The 10,950-nt window shown below is 47.1% G+C and overlaps 1 protein-coding gene across 3 annotated transcripts in view; it reads right to left on the bottom strand.

Annotated features, from left to right (window-relative positions):
• Positions 1–305: 305 nt before the first annotated feature.
• The window catches only part of PNPLA1 (patatin like phospholipase domain containing 1), a 46,479-nt gene continuing 35,834 nt past the window's right edge, over positions 306–10,950 (bottom strand). Inside the window, exons 6-10 of one of the 3 annotated variants that reach the window (XM_029945309.1) lie at positions 9,120–9,674; positions 6,406–6,484; positions 4,925–5,050; positions 1,522–1,627; positions 306–773 (exon numbers count right to left, since the gene is read on the bottom strand). In XM_029945309.1, the coding sequence (XP_029801169.1) occupies positions 723–773; positions 1,522–1,627; positions 4,925–5,050; positions 6,406–6,484; positions 9,120–9,674 (917 nt within the window). In that variant the 3' untranslated portion in view covers positions 306–722. Of the gene's footprint in view, positions 774–1,521; positions 1,628–4,920; positions 5,051–6,405; positions 6,485–9,119; positions 9,675–10,950 lie in introns of those variants that run through there. The other 2 variants (XM_029945310.1, XM_029945311.1) reach the window with 2 other exon arrangements.

Below are 10,950 nucleotides of genomic sequence, written 5' to 3'. Positions count from 1 at the left end.
TTTGTTGTGGAGCATTTTCACTGAGGTGCGAACAAGAGACAGGGTCTGCCCTCTAGCGCTGCCCTTGGGCAGGGGGCTGGGCGGGGGAGGGACATTTGGCCTCTGTTTCCTCTACAACCACACCAGGACACGGGGAAGTCCAGGATGGCTGGCTCCACATTGCCGCCCCACACTAGCCCTGAGGAGCTTGTCATGACCTCATGCCGGATCGCTCTACAAGCGATTCCAGGGAGCAGCTGAGGCAAGAGTCCAGTGGTTCCAAGTCAAGCCTTTGGGACACTGTGAGAATTAAAAACAAAACCAAACCAAAGAACCTGGTCTCTTGATAGGAAAGAGGAAAGTGCATCCATGATTCAGTACCGCTCCATCCCCAAGGGTTTGGCCCTGTAGACTAGAATCTGGGGGGCCGGGATCTGACAGCCCATCTCAAAGAAGCAAAGTGAGGCCGGGGCTGGGCTGGGGAAGGCCCAGAGCCCATTGGCCAGGAGCAGAATGTGCTGTATGGTCCTCAGAGCCCATCCACATTGGTGTCCCTCTGTCTGTCCTAAGCAGAGTGTGGAGGACCTCAGAGAAGCTAAGAGGGGGTTTAGACAAGGAAGTGCTCGCTCCAGGGGAATCAGGGCCTTCCACACCAACGGGCTTGGTAGTGGGTAACACCTGGTCCCCAGGAGTGAGAGAACCGCGTCCAAGAGCCTTGGGGAGAAGGCTCTACCATGGCGTCCTCAGGTTCTCTCCCATTCCAACTCAAGTTTTCTCTCTCGGCTCACAGCTTCCTAGAAAAAGGACAGAGATCCATCATTTCCAAGTCCCTCATCTGGGACGTTCCTCCCCTTATTTCCACTGAGAACACGCCTCACAATTTCAAGTGCCTCAGGCAGCCCAAGCAAGTAGCCAGGACCCATTATAGTCAACTGGATTCGTAGACTTCGGAAATCTCAATTTATGCCAAAAATCAGCTGTCAAGTCCCGCTTTGTAATTACAAGGGTCTTTTGCAGCTGGAGAATTCCACTGACGAGTGGGAGTTGATAAGAGTGTTGGAAACATCATTTGATTTACAAAAGTCTGGTTAATATTTGGTTTTCCAGGAAGGGGAAAGAAGTGGAGTGGCCTCCAAGAGGGCTGAGTGCAGTTGTGCAGAATGCACACAGTACAAGGAGACACTGCCAAAACAAAGCGTAAGCGTTTCATGGACATATTCATGTTGCGGCTTATTTGTACCATTTTCTGTATATTATTTGTATAGTTCTGGGGCTTTGTATGTCATTCACACAGATTTCTAGAGGTGGAAGTCAACTGTTTTAACAAAACCAGTATTTATCATGATCTTCCAGCAGCTGGAAATCAAGTTCTCCAGGAAAGGGTACTGTTTTCTCAGTGCACAAGGCAATAGATGGGCTAGTGTTGGCCTTGACTATGGCCAGAAAGAGGCAGGTGGGGTCAGAAAGGAAACTGGGTGGACAGCATTCCGGGACAGAGCAGGCAGTGTCTGGCCTCTGGGGTCACCCTGGGCAGTTCCACACCTCAGGGCAGCTGTATTCCTGGATCCGGCTGGGGTGAGGCCTGTAGGTGAGCCACACCGTCTCGGAAGTGGAGAGCAGAGAGAAGTCGAGTGGGCAGGGGGCAGGCCTGGATGGGAGGACCAGGAAAGTACATGTGAGGAGAAATGAGACACAAAAGGGGCACTGCGAAGACCTGAGTTTATCCTTTTTTAATTTTTTAAGTTTATTTACTTATGAGAGACAGAGACAGCATGAGCAGGGGAGGGGCAGAGAGATAGCGAGACAGAATCTAAAGCAGTCTCTAGGCTCTCAGCTGTCAGCACAGAGCCCAATGCTGGGCTTGAACCCATGAACCATGAGATCATGACCTGAGCCGAAGTTGGACGCTTAACCGACTGAGCCACCCAGGTGCCCCAAGACCTGAGTTTCAAGGCCTCTTCCACATGCTATGTGACCCTGGCCAGTCCTTTGCCCTCTCAAGGACATTGCAGGAAGACACCCGCAGAACCCACTCACAGAAATGCTGGGATGTGGACTTGCACATTCTTGGATGGTTTTTAAATCCAACTGTGTCCTTCTGTTTAAGTCCTGTAATGACTCCCCAGCAGCAAAGGTGAAGGTCAGCTTTGTTAGCATTGCGCCCCAGCCAGCCTGCCCTATCCCTGACACCTCCCTGCGCACCTCCAAGTGCACCCCAGGCCTCTTCCTGCCCAAATGGAGAAGCTAGGACTAGACCCTGTGACTTCTGATTCACTCCAGTGCTCCTTCTACCCTGGGAGGCTGTATCCCCTAGTGATTCACACCAAGACACTGGTGACAGACAACTTGATTCAGTTCCTGGCTCTGCCACCTACCTGCTATGTGACTTTGGGCACATTGCTTACCCTCTCTGTGCCTGGAACATAATAATTACTTGGGAAGTTTTAGCTATTATCATTACATTCACATGTGAATGGGGAGAAATTCCATAGTAACTCAAAGGAGGGGCTCTCTACTGGTAGAAATCTGAGGAGTCTGACAGACTGGGTAGCAGTTGAGAGGATCTGAGTAGCAATGAGCAAGAGGGATCTCCTCCTTTTCCATTGGTAGCCTGGAGGCAATCTCTAAATTTCTGAATCTGTTTTGCCACTTTGAGGCCAGTTACATAACCCAAATCAGATGACCACTGAACTCTTACTGGAGGAGAGACGAGGCTAGCGGTGGAGAGCTAGGCTGATACATATACCTAGCCATGCTCCAGGAGCAGAGGGTATCTCTCAAGACCCTGAGATCAAGAAACACATGCTTTACTGACCAAGCCAGCTAGGCACCCCTTTCCCTGTAGCTTTTATTCTAGCCTCTCTTCTCTTTGTTGCGTCCTCCCAACAAAGTCAGCTGGGGACCAGGAGTTTGCACAAGACTAGGCCATGGATATGACAGTGTCACTTGCAACTGTAGACTTCCTTTCTTTCTGGGTTGCTTCTCCTCTATGCCTAACCTTTTTGAACATCTCTTTTTTACCCCCTACCCTGGTCTTTGAAGCTCAGGGTATAAATTTGCATGGAATTGCTTAAGACCATCAATTGGTAAATTGCTTCCAGGCAGTTTCATAATCTGTTCCATAAAGGAACAACGCAGACGGAATGTGTGACCTACTGACAACAGTGTTTCCCACAGCTGTGAATGTTGTTTTGTTTGTTTTTATCACAGGCTGCTGCTTTATAAAGCCTCTTGAATCCTAGAAGTTTATCAACCAAGGAAGCATGGGGTGAATTATAGAGTTCCCACTGCTCCAATGTATAGGAAGAGACCTGACCCTGGAATGAAGGGACCCAAGTCTGGGTCTGGCTTCCAGATGGCACTCCCTGCCCCAAGGAAGCTTCCCTACCCCCACAGCAGACCTGCCTATGTTCTCATGCCCAAACTTGACCTTGAGCTCTTAAAGACAGAGATATGGACATTCAAAAGTCAAAGAAGTCTTGGGGCTGAAGAGCAAGGAACAAAGTGAGACGAATCCCAGGACGCACTAAACCCATGACCCCTAAGGACCAACAACTGCCTGGCGGATCCTGCCCCCTCCCTGCCCAACTTTCAGTCCAGAAAATGACACATGCATCTGCCCCACTTTCTGCAGCAGCTCTGAGAATCCTCCCCACCATATGGCTTCCCACCACCCACCAAGTACCTACCTGCTCAGACCTCAAAGTGGGCCTGTCGCTGCTGAGGTGAGCTTCTGACCCTCATCTATCTGATACATCTTCCTGCCTACCCAGGGATCCCAACTGGGACAGGAACAACACGGAAGAATGTCACTTAGAATGACGTGGTGATTTTTCTGACCAATGGAGGCTTGAAGTGAATTAGATAGCAGTGTGGGTCTGTCCCATTCAGTGAATATTTTGATAACTGAGTACAATAGTTGTAGATGATTCCTGGCTTCGTTTGTGTTTAAAACTGACATTTTTGGGGTCACCTAGGTGGCTCAGTTGGTTAATTGTCTGACTCTTGATCGCAGCTCAGGTCATGATCTCCTGGTTCATGGGATTGAGCCCTGCATCAGGCTTTGCTCTGTCACTGCAGAGCCCACTTGAGATTCTTTCTCCTTCTGTCTTTGCCCCTCCTCCACTAGTGCTCTCTCTCTCTCTCTCTCTCTCTCTCTCTCTCTCTCTCTCTCTCTCTCTCAAAATAAATAAACTTAAAAATAAAACCCCAAAGCTGGCATTTTTCATTTGTAAGTGTATATGTATGTATGCATGTCTCTTTTAAAAAATGTATGGCTCAATAAAAAAGGTAAGACTTAGTTCTTGTCTTTGGTCTAAAGTTCAATTTTGAGGGTACATTCTCAAAAGTTGGGATTGAGTTTAATTCATCTTTGCTATCTCTAGAACCCAGAAAAGTACTTGGCATTTATTAGGTGCTCAATAAAGGTTGACTAATGGAATCAATGACAATATAATTTAATAAAAAAAAAAAACTATACCAAGCAGGCCTAAATTGATTAGGGTTTTAGCTGTAGCTTGGCAACAGTTTGGATCTCTACACGTTGAGGGTCACAGGGTCACACAACTGTCTAGTTCGGTTCTAAGTAGAGCTCCATTGAGAAGGTATCTAGTTAACCTCTGCCTATAACCCTAACATCTAACTAAATTACTGAGTGCTAATTACACATCTCGAATTCTACAACAAAGCACTTTACATGTTGGCCTCATTAAAGCCTCACAATATTATCCCTATTTTACAGATTGGGAAACAGAGGCTCAGAAAGACCATGCGTCCTAAGCATGCTCACTGAGTGAGATAGTGGCAGAGCAGAGGTTTTCTGTTGGGTGGATCCAACTCCAAAGCCCAATTCTTAATCCCCACTCCTACTGACTCCCCCTACCCCTGTAGACGGTTCCTAAAGTTTTTCCTCCCCGTGGAATTTGAGAAACATAGTCATGCTCACTGAGCTTTGCTGCCTGGTTTTTTGGATCGTGGATGTCTTGGAAAGCCTTTTCTGGTGCCATTTGTATTTTGTTTGTTCTTCTTGAATATCTTGCTCATCCAACTCGAGTCTTCAGCAGGGTTTTCCCTGAGCAAGAGATGAAGCAAATGGTTTGTTAATAACCTGTCCCGTGTTCTCCACTGTCAGGGCCCTGCTCCAGCTCAGAAGGTAGACAGACACACCAACGCTATGATTTTTAATCCTGGCTAAACACTGGAGTTCCACACCAAACATTTGTTTTATAGTCAATGACTATTTATGTAAGTAACATTATGCCAACTAATCAATGGAAACTCGGTTAAACTTTTATACAATTATATGCCAGTGCAATAAAATTTAAACCATGTGAACAAAAATGCATAGTTTATGCCCAAGCACAAATTTTTAAAATTTATGCAAGCTCTTTCAAAAAGTCTTTGTAAAAAATGTTTATTTATTTTTGAGAGAGAGAGAGGGAGAGAGTGAGAGAGAAAGAGACACCAGGGGAGGGGCAGAGAGAGGGAGAAAGAGGATCCAAAGCAGGCCCTGTGCTGACAGCAGAAAGCCTGATGTGGGGTTTGAACTCATGAACCATGAGATCATGACCTGAGCCAAAGTCAGATGCTCAACTGACTGAGCCACCCAAGCACTCCCCAGAAGTCTTATAATGAAAAGTACACTTAATGTGAGAAGCAGGTATGTTTTAATATATTTGATATGATATGGAGGGGGAGCATTGGAAGGAGCTGCTCTCCCAATACCTGCAGCTGTGACCCCGAGCACTCCAGCCTCTGCCAGAGCTGCCCTGGGGCAGGAGGGATGAGGGTAGGGCAGGGGAGAGATACCCTTTGTCCAACTCTCTGATTTCCTGCTTGTGCCTGACAATGGCCAACCCAACTGGCAAGCAGCCAGCAAGAGAGACTGGGAGTCTCCAAGAACTTAAAAAACAAAACCCAAAATCCTCAGGCCCTCCCAGAATGACTGCAAAAGAAATAATGGAGAACATGCTACACAACCCAGACAACTGATGTGCATTATAAAAAAAGATTTTCTGGGAACAATCTGCAACACAGGAATATTAGCCCTCTTACCAGCTGATAGAAAATAATGTTGATTAAGGGAAGCCTTTGATAGAGTCCCTCAATTCATACCATGCAGGGGCTACCTCGGGCTGGGATGTAACATGCCTGCTAGCTCTCCTGAACTGAGATGGTTCCAGAGAGTAAGATGTGAGGGGCTGCACATTCTCCAGTTGCTTTTGGAGAAGGTACATTGAGCTCATTTCCCACTTGGTGCCCCTGCTGAAGAAGAGAGAAGTGTAAAGGGGTGGACTATAATCACACAAACCGGAAAAGGATCCCAGTGTTCCTAGGGTAGCTAAAGAGAAGGAAAATATCACTTAACTGGGCCCCCCTTCCCTTGGCCAAAGGAAAGAATGTGTCCTTAGTTAAGGACAAACTTACATTGCATAAGGCTTGCTGGTGGCTTCCTTCACATTAACCACAGGCATGGCGCCTTTCGGATTTGAAGAGGCGAGGGGAGCTACAAAAGTAAAAATCGAGGCGACATGAGTGAGACAGGATGGGGAGGAGTACTTAGTCATTTTTGAAATAACAATAGGACATAAGCAAGAGTGTCCAGAAACAGAAAACAACTCTCTTAATCTCAAATTATCATATTAAGGACCAGAACTATGCTCTTGGATTTGACAGAGACCCAGGGTAGTAGCATCTTGTGGCAGGATGGATACTGACCTTCGGTGTAATGTTATCAACAATCCCCTCACAAAAAAGCAGCCATGTTAGGGCAAGTTTTCAGGGAAACCGCCCCCCCCCCCAGGGGCCTGAACCTTCCATCACCTGCTATATGTATATGTATATATGTTTTTCTGTTTTAATGGAATAGAAAATATTAATAGTTTCAGGACCATTGCTCTTAAGTAAGCTCTTTTCTTATTTTCTGTGAATATGGAGATAGATAATATATGAAAATGACTATGTAATTTTGTAATGTGTGTAAATAAAAAAATGTAAAATATTTAAGTTCCTCTACTTGAAGTTCTTTCATCTGGGGTCTCATTGGATATCCCTGGCTCTCTAAAATCTATTGGCACTCCTTTGTTTATAGATTTTCCTGTGACTTTTTGCAACCCCCTCTTCCCCCAACAACAACATGGCCATCACTAAATGACAGATCACACCAACCTCTGAGAGGCTCCCTTCTGCCCAGCTCCCACGGATGGCATAGGCTGTCATTACCGAGGCTCGGCCCAAGACTGTAACTTTACAGCACTGCTGAATGTAAGGGCCAGACAGCTCTCCACTGTGACGTTCTGCCCTGTGATGTGTTCAGCAGCTTCCCTGGTCTGTACACACCAGATGTTACCCACTGGTCAAAATCAAAAATGTCTCAAGATATTGCCAAGTGTCTCCGGGGGATAAAATGGCCCCTAGTTGAGAACCACTGGACTGTCTGTCCCCTCTGTCTACCCTCAGTGCAAGCAAGGAGTGCCAACTCAGGGCCTAGGATTGCCCAGGCTACCTGAAGATGGCTTTAGGCACAGGTGTGAATAACAAAACAAATGCATTTCATTTAACAGCACATTAGAGAGCATGTGAAACACTTTGGCCAATTTTCTTAATGTCCTGATATTTTTGTCTCACCCTGATTTTAATCTATTCCAGAGAATGTGTACCCCTGACTTGAGGCAGATCTTCCAAGAAGGAACCCGTCATGTTAATCTGTGATGATGTTTGCACTCATAACTATGGGAGTTTGGTGGATGGACCACGAAGACACCATCTGGCCTTGGTGCAGGTCCCCTCTCCCTTTGCCCCCACACAGACCATCCACAGTAGCCAAACTGATATCCTCTTCATCCTGAATGTTCCCTTGCACTTTCCTTCTCTGTAACGGAGCCTCTAGAATGAACAAAATCTGAAATTCTCATTCTGCTCGGCCCCATCCTGTCTCACAGATCAGGATCATCCAAACCATGTCTTTCAGCTCACCTGTCACCTCCAAGAAGCCTTCCTTAATCCATCAGACAAAAATGATTTTTAAAAAATTCTTTTTAATGTTTATTGACTTTTGAGAGAGAGAGAGACCGAGACATAGAGCACGAGTGGGAAGGGACAGAGAGAGAGGGAGACACAGATTCGGAAGCAGGCCCCAGGCTCTGAGCTGACTCTGAGTTGTCAGCACAGAGCCTGATGCAGGGCTTGAACTCAGGAGCCGTGAGATCATGACCTGAGCCAAAGTCAGATGCTTAACTGATTGAGCCACCCAGGTGCCCCAGAAGTGATCTCAATCTCTATGACTACTTGATTACCTCCCACACTCCATTTTTGTTAGTGATGGAGCAGTTACCAATTTTTTTTCTGTATTGAGGCTCGTATCTCTGTCATCCCCTCTGCTGGAAGGGAGATTTCCTGAGAGTAAGGAATTGAAAACTGTTCATCTTTGAAGACTCAAGAGAGGTACTTTTCAAGCTGTCTCTAGAAGATACTAGTTGTGAAGACCCAGTTTTTAAACATCTTTCTTTTTGTAATCCATAATGGACTAGTTCTTTTGTGAAATATAATACAATGAATTAGTAGGAAAATGATCAAGCTCTTGGATGTCCTGACAATATTTTTGCTAAAAATAATCCTAAATGCTACTCTGTGCTCATTGCATTGCAAATTAGTAACAAATAGTTTGGGGACGCGCATTGGTCCACAGAACACTCTTTGAGTAGCACTGCCCCAGCTTAGTGGCTGTCACAATAAAACTTTCTGGCACAGTGCTTCTCAAACATGGTTCTCAAAAGAACCACCTGGAAAGCTTGTAAAAAAATATATAGCTATCTGGGACCCACTCCCTGAGTTAGTAGGTCTCAGGTGGGGCCTGAGATTTTGCATTTCTAACAAGTTCCCAGGTAATGAGCTTGCTGACATGGTCTCTGACCAGTCTTTGAAAATCACTGACCTGAAGACCTGAACAAATGTCAAGAACACCTTCCCCTTGTGGTGGCCTATCCTCAAAACAGGTAAAGTCACTAAAGCTAACTGCTCACGTCACCAGTGCATCCCTCTAAAGCAGTGGTTATCAGCTGCCGTGTTGCACATTTGCCAAGGGGTTGCACACGTGAGACATACTTCTGGCTGCTTCTGTGAGAAGCCTGAAGGGTCCGTACCTTGGGGCTGTTCTGGGTCCAGGTCCTGCACGGGCAGCTGCGTAGGTGATGCTGAAGGAGAACACTGGGGCAATGTTTGAGATGCCACTGCAGCCAAAGGCCCCAGGGATGGCCTGAGTGACACAGATGACTGGCAGGGTGGGGATCTTGGTGGTGATCCAGATGCTCGTGATTGGACAGGTGTTGAGATGAGTGCTAAGGGCACATCTGGGAGTGAGGCAGGCGGCAGGTCAGCTGGAGAATGTGATGAGGCCGGAGCAGTTGCAGGTGACTGCTCAAATGAAGAGGCAGCTGGTGAAACAGGTGATTCTACAGGATGCTCATGTGTGGGTTCAGGTGTCTCCACAGGTGAGGACACAAGTGGACCATGGCTGTCCTTTCCTTCCTCTTTGGGAGCCCACTGTGCATGAAGTTGTGTGGATTCCTCCTGCTTTGTTTGGAGGCTTGATTGGTTGCCTTCAGGGCACTCATTGCCAAGGGCAAGTTCTATGTTGCAGTACACTTCTACTCGGGGGAACATGACTCTCTTGGAGGGAGAATTGAGGTAAGCAGCATCTAGGAAAACAGATGGGGTCACACAGATGGCATTACTAACCTCTGGCATCAGCATAGTGTTTTCAAAAAGCGATTTCCCAAATTATTTCTATAAGCAAGATTAGTGCTTTTCAATAACCTTTCTTTACTTACTCAAATTATATTATTTGATTGTGGATTGATTCACTTATTCAATGGATACTCACAGAGCATCTGCACATGTATAGGCCTTATACCAGGCACTGAGGAGTGAAGGGGACAAAAACAGTGTGATAATTCCTGACCTCTTAGAGCATATAGTCTAGCATGGGGGTGGGCATTGACTACCCAGATAATCTCAGGTTGTGACCAAGGCAACTTCTAGGCAAGAGTGAAACATGATGTTAGGAGAGAGGGCAGCAGGGAGGTTAATCAGAAGGGCTTCCCTGGGGGAGTGATGTTAGAGCTGAGATCTGAAGGGCAAGTGAGGGTCAGGTGGTAGTCAGGATGGAATGGGGAAGAGCATTTCAGACAGGGGGAACAGTACACACAAATGGACAGGTTCGACAGAGCATGAGGAGTGCCCGAAAGATCAGTGTAGTTAGAGCAGGGGTGGGAACACTGGGGGGAGAGATAGGGCTGAGGAGGCCACAGGGGCCAGACCTTGCTGGTAGGCAACATTGAGGGTCCTTGGTTTCCACGGAGGCCATGAAAGACTTATAGGCGAGGGTGGGGTGGGATGTCACACTGCCTCTGGCTTTGACAAGATCCCTGTGGCTGCTGCATGGAGACTCACTGAGAGGGGCTTGGGGACCCAGGGAAACCTGTAAGGCTGCTCTGGAGAGGTGCTTAGGGCTTGCACCTGGAAGGAGATAGAAAGAAATGGAAGATTCTGTTTTGGAGGTAAAATAAATAAGAATTGGCAATGGATCAATTGAGGGAAGAGAGGAGGTAGCCGGTTTGCACAACCAGATGGACGCTGGTTGCTGAGAGGTGACAATGGAGGGGACGGGTTGGGGGAGCAGTGAGGAGGGCACAGGCTATGAGGTTGTTCAGGGACATGTGGATTTTAGGGGGCCTTAGAGATGTCCAAGGAGAGACGACAACTGGGTAGCTGGATACATGGGTTTGGATCTCAGAGAAGGGATGAGGGTTAGAGGTGTACGTCTGGGAGCCCCGTCTAAGGGTGGTAACTGCAGCTGTGCTGGTGGCTGTGGAGGGGTTGCCAGGGAGGAAAAGCACAGTGGGAACAGGAGGGAGTGAGGAATGAGCAAGGAGAGGGGGAGAGCAGAACCCAGGCAAAGTTTCTAAATTAGGC

Source organism: Suricata suricatta, chromosome 7, assembly GCF_006229205.1.
Source record: "Suricata suricatta isolate VVHF042 chromosome 7, meerkat_22Aug2017_6uvM2_HiC, whole genome shotgun sequence".
Lineage (NCBI taxonomy): Eukaryota > Metazoa > Chordata > Mammalia > Carnivora > Herpestidae > Suricata > Suricata suricatta.
This window is presented reverse-complemented; position numbering and strand designations above follow the sequence as displayed.